This window comes from Mauremys mutica, chromosome 14, assembly GCF_020497125.1.
Source record: "Mauremys mutica isolate MM-2020 ecotype Southern chromosome 14, ASM2049712v1, whole genome shotgun sequence".
Classification (NCBI taxonomy): domain Eukaryota; kingdom Metazoa; phylum Chordata; order Testudines; family Geoemydidae; genus Mauremys; species Mauremys mutica.
Genome location: NC_059085.1, coordinates 28,316,240 through 28,338,376, shown reverse-complemented (window position 1 = coordinate 28,338,376; position 22,137 = coordinate 28,316,240). Strand labels below are relative to the sequence as shown.

General features: G+C 42.9%; 1 protein-coding gene and 1 long non-coding RNA gene across 18 annotated transcripts in view; one reads left to right on the top strand and one right to left on the bottom strand.

Annotated features, from left to right (window-relative positions):
- The window catches only part of KCTD15 (potassium channel tetramerization domain containing 15), a 67,317-nt gene that overhangs the window by 13,056 nt on the left and 32,124 nt on the right, over positions 1–22,137 (bottom strand). For all 16 annotated transcript variants that reach the window (XM_044987354.1, XM_044987340.1, XM_044987337.1 and 13 more), the window contains one exon: positions 7,410–7,554. In XM_044987354.1, coding sequence (XP_044843289.1) covers positions 7,410–7,554 — 145 coding nt within the window. The remainder of the gene's footprint in view (positions 1–7,409; positions 7,555–22,137) is intronic.
- LOC123349361 lies at positions 1,886–20,412 on the top strand. 2 transcript variants are annotated; one of them, XR_006573509.1, is made up of 3 exons: positions 1,886–1,998; positions 17,508–17,651; positions 20,075–20,412. It is a non-coding gene; the product is annotated as an uncharacterized LOC123349361 (long non-coding RNA). The 2 variants fall into 2 exon arrangements; XR_006573510.1 differs by lacking the exon at positions 1,886–1,998 and adding an exon at positions 12,320–12,349.

The window sequence follows — 22,137 nt, the reverse complement described above, 5'->3', positions numbered from 1 at the left end:
ATCTAGGCAGGCAGTTCCTTCTGCCTGGGATTCTGTAAGTGGCAGCGAAGGGAGTGATTTGCCTGTCATTCTGCAAAAAAGATAAGGGCAATAAAATGTCATTTTTTTAACTGAGAACTTAATGACTGACAGTCCATGAGAGTGAAGTCCTCTATTAATTCACAACATAGCAGCAATGCAAGTTTCACCATACTGCTTCACCTATTCATCACCAGCATGCGCTGGTCCAAAAACTGGAACAAATACAGGCTTTGCATTTGGTCTTGCTCCTGTAACTTAAAACCTGGTGACTGTTTAATACTTGATACCATGTCTGTGTTGGCAAATTGTCTAGCCAACTGAGCATTTTAATAATTTTAAGGAATTTTAATATTTTTGGGGGGCTGGCTGGGGGGAGAGAAGAGAATCTCAACAAAATCAGTAACAAAGAAAACACACAGTTGCAGGCACCAGGACCTGATTCTCCACTGTCTTGCACCTGTGTAATCATTTACCGTTGCAAAGTGGGTGTAAAATGCTACTCTTCAGAGCTGCAAGTGTCTAGGGACAACCGTTGACTCAGAGTGCAAGATGGGGGAGAAGCCGGCCCACACTGCATTAGCACAACACCTGACAGTGAAGTCCCACTGAGAGTACAAGAAAAATCTCGGTTTATCTTGCCAGTCACCCTATCATGGGACAAGCAGGAAATTGTTAAAGGAGCCCCGTCATTCATAAATGTGTATTTGTATTAGACTGGAAATAAGGTGTCAATTTTTAACAGTGAGGGTAATTAGCTATTGGAACAGCTCACTAAGTGACAATTTTTAAATCAAGAGCGGATGTTTTTCCAAAGGATGTAATCTAGCAATTAGTTTGGGGCACTTCTGTGGCTTTTGTTATACAGGAGGTCAGACTAGATTATCACAATGATCCCTTCTGGCCTTGGAATCTATGAATCTAGGTTGAGGCACACCCAAAAACGGGAGCATTCTACACAAACAACACTAGCTAAAGTTATTATTACTGTTATTATTTTGGCTACCATAATGGCACAGGCTCAGCTGCCACACAGAAACCCAGGCTCAGAAGAGACCACAAGCTGCTGCAGATTTATCTTGTTGCTAAGCAAAGGGCAGTGTATGCTCTTAGGGACAAATCTGGTGCCTGCCTCCAGGGAGAGGCTCTGGAGTGGAACCAGTGAGGTCCTGCTGGGCAGCAGGGCAGGGTTCCAGAGACAGTCCCTGCATGGAAATCAGATCTAAAGTCCTTCCCCACCTCCCCTTCCCTTCCGTGGGCCCATGATGTGGATTTTGTCCTCCCTGAGAAGGGAGAGGGTGATGACCATATGGTCTAACATGGTCTCCAGGCCCCGCCAGAGAGGATTTCCATCCCTCCATCTTCCTGTGATACCCAGTGCACAGCCTGGACTCCAGCACTGTGTTCTGGTCGCATATGGCCCGTAATGTCTGAAGACGGAGGAAATGTGCTCAACAGGGCCGGCCCTAGACCAACTGGTGCCCTCCCCCCATTTGCTAAACTTTTTAATACCTTATTTTTTATTCCATTTGTAGCCCATTTCACGACTTCGATGCAGAATTTGCATGCATGATTTATCCCTGTCATACAAGACTGACTGGCAATGTCCCGCCTCTTATAGACCTGCAAGGGCATGGCTGACAACATTCTAGGAGGTTCAAGGAAAATGTCGTTCTCAGAAAGTCTGGAAGATTCCACGAGATTCTACAAAGGTCCAGAACATTCTAGGAGGTTAGTGAAAAATGAAGCCACATATGGAATACTTGGAACATGTAACTTCAAACATTCTATTTTCCCTTTTGTCGCTAACAACAAAGAGCCCCCCAAGCCTGGCACCTCAGGCGGTCGCCTGCCCTTAAATCCAGCCCTGGTACTGAACTAAACCACTCAGCACATGCCTCCTATCAGCTACTATTCTGAGGGACACTGATGGTGGTCTCGGCAGAAGAGGAGGGCTGTTGTGGCTCCCACTGCTGGAAGGTTTGTGAGAAAACTCAGCCCGTCTCACAGTTCTGCGGGGGGGCTGATGAGAAGCAATATAAGGGACCGTTCAGCAAGTGTGTTTGTGTGCATGTGATTTTCCTCTTTTTCAGGGAACTGCAGCTTCAGACCTCTCAGTCCTGGCTAGTTATTGGCAGGGCTGTTGTATCAATCCCCTCTGGAATCACAACTCCTCACCTTTGTTTCTACCGAGTGAACTAATGGTATAGGTCTGTTATATCAATTGAAACAGGGAACCTATGTACAGTGGGCAGTGGGCCATGCACACACAAGCCAACTGGCCATTCCTCGGTACCCAGGACAATGTTTAGAGCTAGAGAGAATGACCAACAAATCTTCTTAAGAGACAGCGTTCTGCCTTTCTACAAAACACTTTATCTTTCTGCTCGTGATCTAGTAGAAAAGTGTTCTGGATAATCTGTTGCAGATTTCACGTTTGCTAAAGGTCATGGTCACCTCTTAGATTCGATGGTTACATCTCACTGGGGGTGGAGAAATCAGAGCTCGGTTCTAGCCCAGCGAGTCAGTGGGATTACTTGTGGAATAAATCTCTACTAGGGTGACCAGATGTCCCGATTTTATAGGGACAGTCCCGTTTTTTGAGTCTTTTTCTTATATAGGCTCCTATTGCCCCCCTCACCCCCGTCCCGATTTTTCACATTTGCTGTCTGGTCACCCTAATCTCTACTCACAGTGAGTAAAGAGCTGGCTGCCAAAAGCTGTAAGATACCTCTAAGGGCCTGATCTGCCCCTCTTACTGCTGGCTGGGGATGTATCACCTGTTCTTCTGCACAGTCTGAAATGGCGATGTCCCTTGGAGTTGTGTTTGTTTGGAGGGGGCAGCCTACTGCCTTCTGTCCTCAACCGTTCTAGGCTCCTGTAGCAGCACAGAGAGATGAATCTCTGGTCACTGAATGAGTTCCCTCCCAGTTCCATGCTCAACTGCATATTGCTACCATGGGTCATTAAGTAAGGTTAAGCTGATATCAAACAATGTTAGACTTGGCCACACTAATTGTAAGGCTCTATCAAGGTAAAGGAAAGGCTGGCCTTGTGCTTACAGTGCCATACGGGCAATCTGGGTTCCATTCTAGGTTCTACCCCAGACTTCATGGGTACGTCTTTAGCTCTTTGCGCCTCTGCTTCTCCTGTTCAATAGAAACAAGAACACTCCCCACACTTTGCTGGTCTTGTCTATTCAGAGAGTAAGTTCTGTGGGCAGGACCTAATCCTTCTGCGTGTATGTACAGTGCCTGGCACAATGGGCCCCATTTTTGGTTGGGGACTTGGAGTATAAATAGCGGGCCCTGAGCAATACAAAGGGCTAAATTCTGGTTGCAAATGGCCAGGGGAAAATTCCCCTGGAGGATGGCAAAAATCCAGCCACTCCTCCCTGACACAGAGAGCATACCAAAGGAGGTATGTCTACACTGCAATTAAAAACCCACTGCTGGCCCGTGCCAGCTGACTCAGGCTTGTGGGGCTCAGGCTAAGGGGCTGTTTAACTGCAGTGTAGACATTCGGGCTCGAGCTCTGGGACCTTTCCGCCTCAGTGTCCTAGAGCCTGTGCTCCAGCCTGAATCCAAACATCTATACTGCAATTAAGCAACCCCTTAGCCCGAGCCCTGCAAGCCTGAATCAGCTGGCATGGGCCAGCTGCAGGTTTTCAATTGCAGTGTAGACCTCCCCTTATGGACCTGAGGCCAGTGGCTTAAATGAGAGCAGCCCCTAGCTGCTCTGACTCCCTGAGGCTGAGCTGGTGCAGAATCAGGGATCTCTAACCAGCTCCCTGTCTGCCCTCCATCCCCTGTGCTGAGCAGAGCTTGGATGCAAGGGAAAATCAAGCCCAGCAATTAATAATAATTTCAAAAAAAGTCTAAAGCATCACTCTGTACACTGCTTAGAATCCACAAAAACATGAACACTGTATAATCTGTTAGGAATGCTGATAGGAGGGAGACCTGTCAGATGCAGAATACTTTCAAGTCTTGTCTTATTAGTAATTGGAACTGTAGTTAATATTCACCGTAAACACACCAGTCAAACTTGATAATAAAGAATCACTAGCCTAGGAACACATACTCCACTTTCTCTGCATTTCAGTGTTAACTCAGTCTGAAAACAACACTTAAATAGCAAACACACAAACACTGGTGTGGTACTAACATTCCAAACTTTCCAAAATAACAATCTGAGCAGCAGTTCAAGTTGAAAAGCAAGTTGCCTTAACCTTGAGGCTACTAAATGACTTGATTAAATTAAAGGAGTAAAAACTAATAAATATTCAAAACACTTGACAATGCTTTGTTTGACATAAAAACCATTGAATGCAAGTCTCACTGGAAAACCTGTAAGGTTTTTATACCTTAAATAATGTTTTGCATTTAGAAACACCAAACGATTCCATTTGCAGCCTCTGATTGTTGTCTTCTGTTACTTTAATCACACTGGCAAAATTACAAGATTTCTGTGAAGTCAAAACTGTTTACAGTGCAGTTTTACAGTGCATAGCTTTGCAATGTATTCTTCTGTGCATTTTTTGGTTGAGTTACTCCCTACCTAGCAATACTTTGCTTTTGTTCTGAGCCTTAATTACCCTGGGGTCTACTCTAGAGCTATCTCAGGGGGGAATACAATAAAAATACCATAACTCCATCCAAAAAGGCAGCATGGAACAGTGGACTGAGCATGGTCCTTGGAGCTAGGAATGCCCGAGTTCTAATTCCAGCCTTGCCGCAGCCTCTTTGAGGCTGGTGTACACTTTGAGGATACGCATTCTCACATCCCCTTGGTTCTTGTTGTACAGCAACTCTAAAATCCATCCTCCCAAACCCTTTACAATGCCTTGATCCTCTCTCCCAATTACTGCAGTCTCCTCCTCCCAGTTCTCCTTGGCTGGCTCCCACCAGTCTATCCCAAATATGCTGCTAAAATCATCTCTCTCCTGCCATTTGTGCTATGTCCCTTTTCTATTCAGATCCCTTCACTGGCTCCTTCTCTTCATGCACAAAGAGCTTGCGGCCTTTAGCTTTATGGTCCTGGCCCAATTCCACTCCTACCTGCAGCTCTTCTCTCATTTTCCCCATCTGCCTTTCTGCTCTTCCACCCCAACTACTCCATTTATAGTCGTCTCCCTCTTTTCCACACTCCACTCAGAACCATCCACCTCTTGTGCACCAAACAACCACCTTCTCTGCACACAGAGTGCTGAAGACCACATTTCTTGTGCAAAGCCTTTCAACGAATAATCTACGAGAGCCAAAACCTTGCCACTGCTTTGAGACCAGATCTTCCAGTCCCCATTCACATCATATATTATGTGCCTGCACTCTGCTGTCTGGCCAATTTAGACTGTAAATTCCTTGGAGCCAGGGCCATGTAAGATTATTCTTGCTATATAAAAAACAAAAATACCTTATTTGTCCAGCAATGGCTGAGATTTGGTTTAGGTTGGGGAAATGGTTATACTCCCCATTCAAAACTAGTGATGATTCCCATTTGAGGAATGACTCCATCATGACCAAATTATTCACCCTATCTAGTTATACATCTAGTTATCCACTATCAAGTGGAGTGCCCCAAGGGTCGGTGCTGGGGCCGGTTTTGTTCAATATCTTCATTAACGATCTGGAGGATGGTGTGGACTGCACCCTTAGCAAGTTTGCAGATGACACTAAACTGGGAGGAGTGGTTGATACGCTGGAGGGTAGGGATAGGATACAGAGGGACCTAGACAAATTAGAGGATTGGGCCAAAAGAAATATGATGAGGTTCAACAAGGACAAGTGCAGAGTCCTGCACTTAGGACGGAAGAATCCCATGCACTGCTACAGACTAGGGACCGAATGGCTGGGCAGAAGTTCTGCAGAAAAGGACCTAGGGGTTACGGTGGACGAAAAGCTGAATATGAGTCAACAGTGTGCCCTTGTTGCCAAGAAGGCTAATGGCATTTTGGGTTGTATAAGTAGGGGCATTTCCAGCAGATCGAGGGATGTGATCATTCCCCTCTATTCAGCACTGGTGAGGCCTCATTTGGAGTACTGTGTCCAGTTTTGGGCCCCAAACTACAAGAAGGATGTGGATAAATTGGAGAGAATCCAGCAGAGGGCAACAAAAATGATTAGGGGGCTGGAGCACATGACTTATGAGGAGAGGCTGAGGGAACTGAGATTGTTTAGCCTGCAGAAGAGAAGAAAGGGGGGATTTGATAGCTGCTTTCAACTACCTGAAAGGGGGTTCCAAAGAGGATGGATCTAGACTGTTCTCAGTGGTAGAAGATGACAGAACAAGGAGTAATGGTCTCAAGTTGCAGAGGGGGAGGTTTAGGTTGGACATTAGGAAAAACTTTTTCACTAATAGGGTGATGAAGAACTGGAATGGGTTACCTAGGGAGGTGGTGGAATCTCCTTCCTTAGAGGTTTTTAAGGTCAGGATTGACAAAGCCCTGGCTGGGATGATTTAGTTGGGTTTGGTCCTGCTTTGAGCAGGGGGTTGGACTAGATGACCTCCTGAGGTCCCTTCCAACCCTATGATTCTATGAAAGCTGAAATCTTATTGAAAATCTAGGGGCATTCCCCTTTCCAGGGGCATGTCTGCCAACGCCAAATGGGGATATATTCTTATTTTATTGTGGCATCAGTGACCTGGTACACTATGTTTTGTATCCTGTTGTCTTTTAATTTTTGGGCACGTGCCTGGATATATCAGGGCATTAGTTTTTGTAAACCCAAATATAAATAAATCACCTAGGAGGAGATTGTCTCACCACTCAACCATCCAGAATTAGCAAACTTGTCATTATCTACAACCAAACAGTCAAAACGTATTGCTCCATAGAATCCCCTCAATAAATTGTATTCTCCTGAGAGCACTTTACCTTTCACAATCTGTGTTAGGGATCACTCCTTGAAAGCAAAATATTTTAACGAGTTATGTCTAATAGAAATCCTCATGGGTTTATTTAAGATTGTGAGGAGTTTTTAAATCACCAATTTAGATTTATGCAACTTAAATTGCTGTAGCTATCCAATATAAAACATTTCTTTAAGGTGCTGAACATTAAACTGTGGTAAATGTTAGCTGTTGCTTCTGCCGCTTCTTAATTGTTGTTATACCCTGATAAATAAGCTAAAAATGTGAGAAAATAAAATTAGTTTAGAAAAACTGATTTAGCCTTGAGCTTCATCGTTTAACTTTTTATGGTATCCATGACAACCACTGGTCCATTTATTAAATCATAGCGTCCCCAATGTAATACACAACTACTAAAAACTCTAACAATAAACATCAACATTTAGTTAACTGTGTTTAGGTCAAGCACACAAATAAACCGACACCAAAATAAATGACAGAATGAGGAAAAAATGGATTGTAGACATGGCCTCACTTACCTTAAAGTCATCTGGGAGTAGCAGTTTAGATGTCCTTAGGAAACTTAATATGTATCTGAAAATTTCACCATCTCGATCAATGAAATAATGTTGTTTTAAACTGTCCAAGACAATAGGCTCTGTGCCATTAAACAGACGACTTATTCTGAAAAAAGAAAAGAGAAAAATGGGTAGAAGAAAGACAAAATTTCATTAGATCCTGAAGGCTTAGAAACAGTCCAGCCAATTCAGTTGTCTCAGTTCAACTTGCATAAGGATAACAATAATAATGCAGTATCTTAATTCTGTAAACTCTGTGACAAAGGAGAATGTGCGCAAAGATAGCTGTTACATACATACATATGTGTATGTAACACACACATGTGCACACACATACATCTATACTGATGGAGAGAGGGCCCTATCCCGCAACCGCTCCTCATGTAAAATTCTCATTGATCGTGACAAAGGAAAATGTGTGTAAAGATAGATGTTACATATATACACACGTGTATGTAGGTAACATCTAACACACACATAGATCTATACTGATCTCGCAATTGCTCCTCATGTAAATTCTCATTGATCAGAATAAAGGTTGCAAATAGGGCCCATAATTTTGCCAGGAGTATTGCCTAGATTAGAAGGTTTTTGCCCTGCAATAGGCTGGGCATAGCTGATATGGATGTGGGGCACTAAGTATGTAATAAGTTCCTAATTACCATGTACAGCTTATCCTGAATTGAAGTGTGCTGACCTTGTGGTCAGTACATTTTTCACCAGGTCAGTTCTCATTTGCCAAAAAATATTTCTATTTTTGAGAAGGCAGTTTAAATTAACAAATGTTAGTTACATAAACCCCTCAGTGCTAGATATTTAGTCTTCTGTGGCTGGATGGTTTAGACAACTAGTTTTTGCACAGCTAGGAATGGTCCATACAAGCTTCTGCAACTATTCCACTTGAGGCCGTGGTGCTGTTGCCAGTATTCCAAGAGGAGTCATTTCTCACCAGATGAGGCATACAAAGGGAAGTCATTTACGTGTTTGGTTGCCAAAGAAAAGGAATTTAGACATTATGCCAGGTGGCTAATTGGTTAGACATAAACCTGACCAAAATGCAAATTTTTAAATATTTCCTCTTTAATGAGACCATCATTCCAGTTCCCACTTCTGTCTCCTTTAAGTTGTTAACAATATACTCTACTCTACATACAGAGACCTGGGCATTGCCTGACTGGGATTTCATCCTCCCCAAACTTACAAATGACTGTTTGGTTACAATATGCTTTGTCTTCCCTTGAGAAATAACACAATTTATAGACAGACAGACAGACACACACACACAATTCCTGAAAGCAGCATCATAGAAGACAGAGACAGAAATGACCTATGAAGTAATCGAGTCCATCTCCCCGATAATCATCGTTTCCTACTGCAGTTACGAGTGTTTTGCCACATTTTGTTTTAAATGTCCCAGACAACGGGAGTTCCATTATTTCGCTAAGAGACGAGTTTATGGTCCTCTAGATTCCACTGTTAAAAAATCTCCCCCCTCTAGTTAGCTTACCTATGCTCCCACTATTCCCCATTGTACCCCTTGCATACCCTAAATAATTTTTTCCCACAACTTGGTACTAATATGCATCAAATATTTGTATGAACTCTCCCCTTAACCAAGCTATACTGTACATAGTCCCTTTTCAACCCTTCCTTATAAATTAATCTCTCCAGCCCCTCATCTTTTTGCTTCTCTCAGAACTCTCTGATCTCTCTCTGACAATGAGGTGCCCAGAACTGACTGCAGTAAGCCAGGCGCTGCTGCACCAGAGCTATTTAGAGAAGCTAGCACCTCCACGTTCTATGATGGATACCTTTGTGTCTGCAGCCCAAATCTGAACAGGCCTGTTCTGAGGTTGCATTGTACTGCGAATCTATGTCCACTTTGCTCTCCACTGTTGCACCTAAATCTGGTATCTCCAGCTCTTTCTAACTTAGTATCATCGGCAAATTTAATTAATGTCCCATTTACTGTCTTCTATATTAATTATGGAGATATTAAATAAGAATGAACCTAATAAAATTATCTGCTATACTTCACTGGAAATCCTATGCCCTTACCCTGACTCCATATTTTGCTGTTTCTTTGTCCTGTGTTTACGATCCTTCAGTCAGTATCAATACATGTGCCAGTGTTTGCATCGTAGCTGATTTGAATGATGAAAATATACCAAATGTATCCTAAAATCCAAGTCCCACCCATCTGCTGCATTTCCTTCAACCTCTAGTTTTGCAAATCGACCACAAAAAGCAATCAAGTTTGCCTTGCAGTGTTTATTCAGTGTAAACCCATCGTTCCATGAGCTCTCAAAGTTTAAAGGTCTTGTTTTCGTGTAATAGTTATTCCACTATTTCTCTTCTAATTGTTATTTTACTAGAAGTTACCAGGGGTATCTGCTTTAGTTGTTACAGGTTAAATATACGCTTTGAACAGTGTTATATTTTAGCCCATTAACTAAAGGGTTAATTTCCTTCACAAAGTAAGCAATTGGGCTAAAGGAGTCCAACTGAGTATCTGTGCAGCTCTCGGTTTAACTGGAAAGAATAAGAGGTATCCTGATACAACAACTCATGTTCAATTTTGCACTTTTATTGAATTAATTTGCTTGGTGACAGAGTAGCTTTGAGAGCTTCTACAGAAGACTGCTGTCTTACAGCTAGGCTGCAGCTTTGATCTCTTACCCCTGGGAACCCTTCTGAGTTTTAAGGCACACTGAAGGAAATCCAATGGCTGCTTTCAGATTATTCAGTATAAAAAGAGGAATGTTTGTCAACAAAGAAGAGACGTAGGGAGGACTGGATAAAGGATTTCCAATTAGGCTGTGCTTAGCGCAGTGCAGGATTTTTATTGTAGAGAAAACAAAAGGCGAGTTTTCAGGCTGGTATGGATTGCCTTCAGCAGTATTTCTTCACTACTGAATTTGCTGCTTGGCAAACTCACAGAGTGTTGAAAGACTTAACTGCCACCCCAAAAACAGAATGAAAAAATGATTAAGGATTTACCTGACATTTTAGGAGGCTCTTATGCTCCAAGAACAAACTTCAATGGCAGTATGTTATGCTGCACCCAGAAAGGATTTATCCTCCTAAATTATTTCACAAATGCAAATGACACCTTTGTGAAATCTGCTAGAAGGAGCAACATTTCTGGAGCACATGGTGAATTCAGCAAAGAAGGCAGGAACATGGGTTGCATGACACGTTTGCTGGTGATTTGTAAAGCCATGAAGAGCCTGCTTACCGACAGCTGCACATTAGAAAGAATGATCAGTTGATTTGCTTACTCAGGTAGGCCTCATTTTGGAAGAGATGAAACAAAGCCTGCAACAGTATGGAAAGGAACGGTTTGCAGCCTGTCCAGTAAAGGAATAGCGTAGCAAATAAATTGCAATTTAGGCAAATGAGAGTCAACGTGCAAGATGCCTGTTTGGAAACCACAAGAATGATCTGTGTCCTTTACAAGACCAGACAGCTGCTAGAACTGCAGATCTGCATATAACTATACAATAACAGAGGGTCATGTGTCTGGAGAGATGTGCTGTTTCCTGGGACACTGGGATGTGGAGAAGCCTCAGGGCTTTAGCAACTTAGCACTGTGGTTCAAGCACGTCACCAAGCAGATAAAACAGAGATGCCAAGGGTTGGCTGTCCTTAAGAGTAAGATTTACAGTCCCAAAGAGTGAGATTCAAGGCCAAAGAGTGAGACTTTCCAGGTGGCGTGTTAGGTCATTGCTTAAGACAGGGATGCTCATCTTTGATCCTTGGTGACATCCAATAGTCCAGGTTTTTAATCCAACCTGCGCTTAATCGTTTGTTTTAAAATGTAAACTGCTAAATATTGCACATGAAACGCTTAAATGTCCTAATTCATACTAAAGTCTAGGGCAGTGGTTCTCAACCTGTGGTCCGTGGCCCCCTGGGGGTCCATGGATTATGTCTAAGGAGTCTGCAAGATTTAGACTGAAAACTGACTGAACAGCATTCAACTATATATACAGACAATAGTTTCCAAGGGTCTGCATCGCCATTTGAAATTTCCAAAAGGGGCTGCACCTCCAATTGAAATTTTTTAGGGATCCACAAATTTAAAAAAGGTTGAGAACCACTGGCCTGGGGCACATGAAAATTTTATATACAATGCAAACCGGTGGATTTTAATAAAAACAGTTATTTGCTGGTTGGAACAAAAGCCTGGATGGCTGGAGATCCCTGAAGATATGTGTGGTTTAAATTTTGAACTGTACTTTGCAGAACCTGCAAACTTTTGATCAAGTCCTGGTCATTTTCTGGGCGAACTCAGATTTTTTTTGACCACACACGCAGGCAGATTAGGAGTTTGTGGGGCCCTGGGTCAGAGCAAGTGGAGGCCGGTCCCGCCACCTAGCATCCTGCCGGGGTCCGAGGTCAGGGCATGGGGGCTTCCCCTGCTCCCCAGAAGGAGCGCCAGGCGAGTGGAGTGGATTAGGGCATGCCCATTTTTCTGGGGGGCCCCCAATTGGTCGGGGCGCCTGGGCACAGGCCCCGTTGGCCCAGTGGCTAAGCCGCCCCTACATGCACATGCACCGCCTACTCTCTTGCCCATATAGAATGCCTGCCTGCCTGCAGTCTCCATGGTTACCACAGTACACAAGCTTGGAAAGCAGCTTTCCAAGCTCGAAGCCCTGTGCCTGAGGCCCCGAATGTAGTAATTTTAAATCTTTATATATTTACTCAAAATGAGTGAGATAAGCTTAGGGTTAGGGTGTGAGCATGCTAATGAGTCTCACACCCAATGAGTGAGACTTGACATGTCTGTATTCACAGGGAGGAAAGCAAGAGGAAGGGATATAGAAAAGGTGGCAGGAGAGCATGGCTTGCACTGCACAAGGAACCTCCTGACGTTCAATCCACCAATGATTACTGTTGTAAGTAGTAGTATTCATCACCACAATATCTGTGGCAAAATGATATGAAGCCAGCTTCAGCAGAAACCACTTGCTTTCACTGATGGTTGGAAGTGAGTAGAGAGCTCAAGAAAGTGAAATACACCTCTACCTCGATATAACGCTGTCCTTGGGAGCCAAAATATCTTACCGCGTTATAGGTGAAACCGTGTTATATTGAACTTACTTTGATCCACCGGAGTGTGCAGCCCCACGCCCCCCTTCCCCCGGAGCACGCTTTACCGCGTTATATCCAAATTTGTGTTATATCGGGTGGTGTTATATCGAGGTAGCGGTGTACTAGGGGAGGTGGGAAAGTTTCCAGCACTGAGATCTTATTTAGTATTTCCAAAGACTTCTACATGTCTTCTCTAGTAATATTATACTTTCTCATTACTAAAGACATTTCCAGACTGGATCAACTCTGTAGGCCTTAGAATTCTGTGCTTGGCTTCCCCTTCCCCCTTATTCCTGAGACATGCTGGGCGTACTTTTCTGTAGTACTTTTCACATTGCTGGCTGGTTCAACGGCTCCTCTTCCCAGCCTTGCCTCGTCACTGCCTGCTCTGACTGCAAGGCAGCTCTTCCACTTTGCATGGCCAGCACGCAGCAGATGCTAAGCACGTGCTGACCAGTGAGATGCTCCTCACTTAGCTTCCTTTATTCCTGCTACTCCCAAACCTGCCTCTGCAGAACAGTGCCCACAAAATGGCTGTGGTCCAGCTCTGGCCTAGTGGGCCTATTGGTTAGTTTGACCCTGGATCAAACACTTTTCACTACTCTTCCTCACTTTTCGAATGACACCTGCTGATTCTATTTCTATGGTTTCTTTGCACTTCCATTATTTTTATTAAAGACTTTTACATTTTCAGCCAAAATGCCAAAGGGGAGTTTCCAGCTTTATACTGATTTAACAGGGATATTAAGATCTCCTTTTATTAGATTAAAAGTAAACAAACCAGCCAGCCAACCCACATTTGAATAATTTTACCAGTAAATTCTTTTCTTTCTTCCTTGGAAATGAAAAGAATCAGTTTAGTGCTTTTAGGTATCTACGGACCCTCTGTTTCAGACCACTTTACGCCAGTAACCCTGCCCACCAACTCTCGGTCTGGAAGACCAAACTAAACTCCTTTTGGTGCTTGTCAGAAATCGTTTCTTAATTTAACAAAGAGGTCATTATTGAGCAATGGCAGCACTGTCAACTCCCGGCATTCATGAGTCAGCCCCCCCCCCCCCCCAAATCATGAGATTGGCTTACAAATCATGACATTTTAAAAATAAATGTTGAGGAGTTTTTTATTCCTGCCATCTGCTTTTTGAGCTTTTTAGAGTCACATTTTCAAGATTTTCTTCATTATCACAAGGGGCTCTTTTTAAAAAGAAAGCTGAGATTTGCCCCATATCATCTGACTCCAAGAGGCTTTAAGAAAAATACCAAATAACATGAGACTTATGGTCAAACTGGGGGCGTCTGTAACACTGATGTGAAAAAACAAAACTGTGGCTACTTTTTTCTCAGGTTCCAAAATTCTCCTGGTGATGCTCACAGTTCCCCAGCATCCACAACACATGCCACACCCACAAGTCCAACATTCCCCACTCATCACGCCCACTTTGCCAGCTCCTACACAGTTCGTTAACAAAGCATCTAGGCAGTGTCAGTAAGACTCTTTACCACAAGTAGTGCATTAAAAATATTAATTTAAGTAATTATGTTATGAATATTTAACTGTTCAGTAATATTTTTGTCATTTATAATTTATTTGTTTACATTTATTAAAAATGGATTCTGTAGATATTTCTTCTGCCCTTTGTCAAATTAGTCAGGAATCTACATTTAGAAAATTATCTTTAAAATGTGGCTTTTTGTAATTTTTATGCAGGGAGTAAGGGAAGAAATTCTGGCTGTGCTCTAAGCGCAAAGTCCCTTTATTGCTTCGCTGCTCTATTCTTCTCTGCACCTGCTGCTCCCCTCTGCTTTTCCACACCTTGCTGTTTTATTCCAAGCGTAAGCGGAGTGGCAAAGTGAAGTTGACAAGATCTCTGAAGCTCTCTCTGCACTTGATAAGGAGTCTGTCAATTGTACTTGGCTGCTTTGCTTGTGCAAGGAGTTGGAGCAGTAGAGGTGGGGAAGCAGAACATAGGAGAAAGAGGAAGGGAAAAGGCACTGCTATAGCGGAAATAGGAGGGCAGAACCTAGGACTAAGTGTTAGTGCAGTGTACTAGCATGATCTGGCATAGGTCAATCCCTGCTATCAAGCATACAGTAATGCTTAGCACATAAATATCCACAACTGCTTCTTGGAGCAGCTTGTCCTGGAACCTACAAGGGAAGAGGCAATTCTCGATTTAGTCCTAAGTGGAGCACAAGATCTGGTCAAAGAGGTGAATATAGCTGAGCCACTTGGTAATAGCAACCCTAATGTCATTAAATTTAACAGCCTCATAGAGCAAAAATAACAAAGAAGTCTACCACCGCAGCATTTAACTTCAAAAAGGGGAACTACACAAAAATGTGTAAGTTAGTTAAATGGAAATTAAAAAGAATACTCACAAGGGTGAAATGCCTGCAAACTGCATGGAGATTATTTAAAAACACCATAATAGAGACTCAAACTAAATGTAAAAAAACTAATTAAAAAAACAGCAAGAGGGTGAAAAAAGCCTACATGGCTAAACAGCAGCATAAAAGAGGCAGTTAGTAAAAAAGCATCCTTTAAAAATTGGAAGTCAGATCCTACTGAGGAAAATAGAAAGGAGCAAAAACTCTGGCAAGTCAAGTGTAAATGTATAATAAGGTAGCCCAAGAAAGAATCTGAAGATCAACTAGCTAAAACCACAAAAACTAACTGCAATAATTTCTTTAAGTACCTCAGAAGCAGGAAGTCTGTCAAACAGTCAGCGGGGTCACTGGATGATCAAGGTACCGACGGAGTACTTAAGGAAGACAAATTAAATACGGAGAAGCTAAATGAATTCTTTGCATCAGTCTTCACCTTGTGGGGGAGATCCCCACACCTAAACCATTCTTTTTTGGTGGCAAATCTGAGGAACTGTCCCAGACTAAGTTGGGAAGATTTGGGAACACATTAATAAATTAAACAGTAATAAGTCACCAGGAGCAGATGATTCTCAACCAACAGTTTGGAAGGAACTCAATTATAAAACTGCAGAACTACTAACTATAGTCTATAACCTATGGCAGTGGTCCCCAACCTTTTTGTGGCCAGTAGCACATTCCTGGTTTCAGAAGAGTGTGGCGGGCGCCAACAATTTTTCAAGGCTTATTTTGTATTTGTACATTAAATAATACGAAAATCATCATATTTAATATACATAATATATGAATCCATTAAATAAAAAGGGTAATTTTACATGTAAAAGGTATTAATTAAATTATTCAGCAATTACTCTTTCACCTTACCATGTGAATTTGCTCTTTTTTATCTACCTGTAAGAAAAATTAAGGAGTTTTTACAAAATAAATATCATAAACAGTTTTCATCTTATTTATTTTAAAAAAGTAAAACATTGTTAAACTGCTGGTCCAAATATATTTATTATTCTTATTTTAACATAGAATGAAGCCTGCAGCCCCGAAGGTCTCTGTCCCCGGCAGGCGCTGGGCCGCAGCTTCTCTCCCATGCTGGGCACTAGGCAGGCGCACATAAATGCCCTGGCGGGAGCCATGGCGCCCGCGGGCACTGCGTTGGGGACCACTGACCTATGGCTTAAATCAACTTCTGTACCAGATGACTGGATGGTAGCTAATGAATTTTTAAAAAGGCTCCAGAGGTGATCCTGGCAATTAAGGCCAGTAAGCCCAACTTCAGTACCAGGCAAACTGATTGTATAGTAAAGAACAGAATTATCAGACACTCAAATAAACACTATATGCTGGGAAGCGTCAACATAGCTTTTTAAAAGGAAATCATGCCTCACCAATCTATTAAAATTCTTTGAGGATGTCAACAAGCATGTGGATCAAGGTCATCCAGCTGTTAATAGTGTACTTGGACTTTGAGAAGGCCTTTGATAAGGTCCCTCACCAAAGGCTGTTCAGATAAGAGGGAAGGTCCTCTCATGAATCAGTAACTGGTTAAAAGAATGGAAACAAAGGATAGAAATAAATGGTCAGTTTTCACAATGGAGAGAGGTAAATAGCAGGACTTGTGCTGTTCAACATATTCAGAAATGATTTAGAAAAGATGGTGAACAGTGAGGTGGCAAAATTTGCAGACAAAACAAAATTACTCAAAATAGTTAAGTTCAAAGCTGACTGCAAAGAGTTACAAAAGGATCTTACTAAACTGGGTGACTGGGCAACAAAATGGCAGATGAAATTCAGTGTTGACAAATGCAAAGTAATCCACATTGGAAAAATAATCCCAACTATATGTAAATTAACTGCTACCACTCAAGAAAGAGATCTTGGAGTCACTGTGGATAGTTCTCTGAAAACATCCGCTCAATGTGCAACAGCAGTCAAAAAAGCTAACAGAATGTTAGGAGCCAATAGAAAAGGGATAGATAGTAAAACAGAAAATATCATCATGCTGCTGTGTAAGTCCATGGTAACCCCATACCTTGAATACTGACTGCGTGGTGTTCTGGTTGCTTAAAAAAGAAGTATCAGAATTGGAAAAAGTACAGAGAAGGGCAACAAAAATGATTAGGGGTATGGCACACTTTCCATATGAGGAGAGATTAAAAAAGACTGGGCCTGGTCAGCTTAGAAAAGAGATGATAAAGGAGGAATATGATAGAAATCTATAAAATCATGGATGGTGTGGAGAAAGTGAATTTGGGAAGTGTTATTACTTCACTCAACACAAGAACTAGGGGGTCACCCAATGAAATTAATAGGCAGCAGGTTTAAAACAAACAAAATGAAGTACTTCTTTACAGAATGCATAGTCAACCTCTGGAACTCCTTGCCAAGAGGTGCTGTGAAGGCCAAAAGTATAACTGGAATGAAAAACAGAATTAGATAAATTCACAGAAGATATGTCAGTCAATGGCAACTACTCACAACAGTCAGGGATGTAACTCCTTAAACCACTTACTGCCAGAAGCTAGGACTAGCTGACGGGCTGGATCGCTCAATAATTAACCGTTCTGTTCATTCCCTCTGAAGCACCTGGCACTGGCCACTGTCAGAAGACAGGATACTGGGCTAGATGGACTACTGGTATAACCTAGTATGGCTGTTCTTCTGTTCATCCAAGGATCTCAACAAACTTCATATAAAAGAATCTACGATTCACAAGCCCCCTATAAGGTAAGTACAGTAGATATTATTTCTGTGTTGAAGATGGAATGCTGAGACAGAGAAATTAAGTGATTTGCACACAGGACCAGAAAGTAGTTGAGTAGCATTTCACTCTGCCACGCATCCCATTTGAGAATATTAATTTCCACTGAAGAAAGTGAGAGACTGCTGGCAGAGTAAGATACTATTCAATGTGCGTAAGTGTAACAGAATTAACCCAGGCGTAAATCCCAGGTCTCCTGTCCTCCAGTCCTATGTTCTAACCACAAGATCACACTTTGGCTCCAGGATTGAGCAGTACTGCTCAATGTTTCCAACAGTATTTTTTTTTCCACATTTTTACTCTGTCTATTATAAAACTAATGAGGCAGACCCAGATTCACTCCAGGTTATGCGCAGGAGTCCCCGGTGGCAGAAGGCTATCAGGGGAATGGAGCTGGGATAGTGAAAAGCAGCTGCAACCTCCTTTATTATGGGGTGTTTAAAATGGGTCCCACACTGCCTGAAAAGCAGGTGGCACCTGCCAGGGAGAAGGCATGGGTGGCCTAGGAGCATACTGAATTAGTGCCGCCTGCTTTGGCGCCATGATGAGAATTCTGAGGGAGCAAAGTACTTCCTGTCCTTGGCTAGAGCACATCCTCCTCTATGCCCAGCCATACAAGGGGCTTAGCTGAAGCGTGGAGATGTCACTTACACCTTTCTGCACCACCTTTTCTGAATCTGGCTCATCATTTTATCTTTCAACTAGATTAGCATGAAGCTCAATAGGAAAAACCAGCTCCCCTGGATAGCTGTAGCATATTTCCACACGCTCTTACCGATCCGATCGGGACTTTTAAAACCTTTTCCCATTATGGCTAGGGACCCACCAATTTCACGGCCGTGAAAAAGGTGTCACGGCCTGTGATATAAGCCCTTCCCTCATGAAATCTGATCTCCCCCACACTGCTGGGAATGCCCCAGAGGGGGGCTTGTGCAAGTCCCGGCCAGGCTAGGGAGGGACAGGACTTGGGGCTGCAGGAAGCTCTGGAGCTGAGCAGCAGCCCAGTAGGTTCCTGCAGCTAGAGGAGGCTTGTGGAGGTGGATCCAATCTCTCCCTCGCTTCTGGGAGCGCCCCAGCTGGGGACTTCTACCTGTGAGTCCTGGCTGGGGAGGGACAGGACTTGTCCTTCCCCTGCACAGTCACTCTCGGTGGGGGTGGGAGGGAAGGAGATAAGACCCACCTCTGGATGCCTCCTCCTGCTGCAGGAAGCTCTGGGGCTGGGCAGCAACCGCAGAGGTTCCTGCAGCTGGAGAACGCTTGTGGAGGTGGGTCTGATCTCCCCGCAGCCACCAATCCCAGAGGGCTGGGGAGGGACAGGACTCAGAACTTCCTCTTCACGTACACAGTTACTTGGGGGGGGAGGGGAGGGGAATCAGATCCACCTCCAGGTACCTTTTGGGTTGGGACCCCCACTGTTACAACACTGTGAAATCTCAGATATAAACATCCGAAAAGGTGAAACTGACCAATTTAAAAACCCTCTGGCCATGAAGTTGATCAAAATAAACCGTTAATTTGGTAGGGCCCTAATTATGGCAGCCAGATGAACAGCCACTCTTGTGAGGGGAAAGGAGCACGAGGGCATAAGCCCTTGGAATGCTACAGAGACTAAACACTCAGCCTTGCTGCTTCATAGAGGTGCCACTTGTGTGCCACCGTGAAGGTTCTGCCACAGGTTCCATTACAAACCCTTATTTTCAGATCTATATAAACTTGCTTCAGGCTGAAACTTGGCACTTAGAGTGTCAGGGCAGGAGAGAATTTTGTTTTAAATTTTTTTCCTAAAAAGTCTATTGTTAGTTTTTATACTGTGATTGGGGAAGGAAAGTATGAAACCCCAAAGGTGGGGGTTTCAGCTCCAACTGTGCCATCCTGCCAACACCAATCATTTACAGACAGGGCCTGATTTTCAAAGGTATTTATATACCTAAATAGGGAGATTTCTAAAAGCACCTATGCCCCTAACCCTCGGTGCTAAGTTGAAAATTAGGTCCTTTGCTCCATAAACAAAAACAGTAGCAGAAAACAGACAGCTAATACATCACACTCTTGTACTAAAAGCTGTGAGATGTTAAAAGTTACTCAGCAGATTTAACATGTTCCCTGCCCATCATTCTACCAGGGAGAGTGGTTTGTGGGCCCACAGAGGCCAGGGCTTTCCAACGATGCCTGCATCCCAAAATTTGCAAGGAAATCCGACAGGGAGGGCCAGTCCTTCTGCACTGGTCCAAGGGGCCCCTCCCTGGCAGCACAGCTCATGGAGAGCTGCTGTCACAGCATGACTGCCCAGAGCTGCTCCCTAGGCTCCAGCCATGGGGAACAAAGGACAAGTTGATGCCAAAACTGTCAGCACGAGCTCTCACTTGACTTTCCACCTGAAATTCTGCAGATTTGCCAAGCGATTGCTGTCACTTGGATATGACTCTCCTTCTTATCCTTGGGCTGACGTGACCTCCCTAACCATGGAGCCCCAACCATGTGATGGGCACACAGATGGGCTTCTACATCCTGAGTGCAGACTGGCAACTCAGATTTTCCATGATACTATACAGCCAAGGTAAGAGAGGCTTTCTTGAGCCTGGAGGGAAAGTGTCAAACGCTATATTGCCACTGATATCCATTGTGCACTCACCCTCGCTAGCAGTCACTTGGTTTAGCTTACCTCCTCTCCTGTCAGCAAATATGCTTAGTTAATTTAGGGCCATACTTTCAAGAATCTCAAACTCAGCCTCTCATTGTGATTCCACAATTTTGGGTTAGGTGCACAAGTTCTATTGGAAGTCAATGGGATTTGAGTGCCTACGTCATAGGCACTTTTAAAAATCCCATCTATAAAAAACTCCAGACATAAATGGCCAAATGTAAAGGTCTAAATATGGAACCTGATTTGTAGATACAAAATTTAGGCTTTTTAAAAAAAATGTAACCCAAGAACATTTATCTTTCATTATTTAAAACTGACGTGGACAAAGCGCTGGAGAATATACTGTACAGTTCAGGGAGGAGGACAAGACAACCTACAAGGTAAGCAGTTTATCCATCTCTAATTTCTATAAGCCTGTGTTCTTGCCTTTTAACTTTGACGCTGGAATGCCATAGGAGTTTTTTGAGCCATATGCTCACACTGGAGTGCTTTTGAAGGATATTACACTCATTAACTATTAAGCACCTAGAGGAACTACTGGATCTATTACTATTACCTAGATTTAATACTTTATATTTTGCTGTGCAGGCAAGAATATCTATTTTTGCAATAGATCAGAGCTGGTATATATATATTATCAACATGTATTTTTAAAAGTCAATAATCCAATGTAGCCATTACCATTCACCAAGCTAAGTAATTCTTAAGGTTCTAGGATGATTTTTTTTGTACTCGTGCCTTTTGAGGGTGCAAGGAAGGAGCAAAGTGATAGATGTTATGGCTAAAGGACCAGGGTTTAAGGGAAGTTAGTTGAGAGTCCAGTTCTGATCTCATTTCCACCAGGTTTACCCTGTTGTAAATCTACAGGCTTCACTCCTAACTTACATCGGTGTAAGTGAGATCAGAATTAGGCCCTCTAGAATTAGCTAGTCATCAGGAATTTGTTTCAGATGTTTGTAAATTGATCAATAGTATATATTTGTTCTTTAAGGGCCTGATTCTTCATGCATGCAGTAATCAGTGGGACTATTCACAAAATAAAGCACCACTTCATAAAGAATATCAGGGTTGGAAGGGACCTCAGGTCGTCATCTAGTCCAACCCCCTGCTCAAAGCACGACCAATCCCCAGACAGATTTTTGCCCCAAATCCCTAAATGGCCCCCTCAAGGATTGAATTCCCAACCCTGGGTTTAGCAGGCCAATGTTCAAACCACTGAGCTATCCCTCCCTGCCTCCATACCTCTTACTTCATGTAAGTAAAGGTGGCAAATTCAGTCCTAAAGCCTTATTAAACTAGATATTGTATATTTATGAGTTTATTTTATCAGCTATAAAAAAAACTTCCCTAAACAAACAGTTGGTAGTATGTTAATTGCTGTATTATGGACTCTCTCATTCCTTTCATTGTGTAACCATACTGACAAGCTGGATAAGCAGAGAAACCAACAGACAGAAAGGCACACATTCTGGATATACCCCATATTTCTGCTATATTCATTTAGCTTTCAGACATCAATTACATTTGCACTCTACGCAAAATAAAGTATAACTCTGAACTACAGGGAGAAGTTGCACGTCTCCATAAAAGTTCTGTCCTCTGCACATCGCTAGCATCATTCCACAATTCTAGATAATCTTCATAATAGGGAAAGTGGAAAAACTACCCTCCATTTTTCACTGATACTTAAATAAATGTGCTGTATGGGTTAAGCTGTAGCTTAGTAACATATGCATAGTCACCCTCTCCTCCCTTGTATCTCACTTAGGGCTCAACCACTTATGGGTTAGAAAGAGTATCTAACCCAG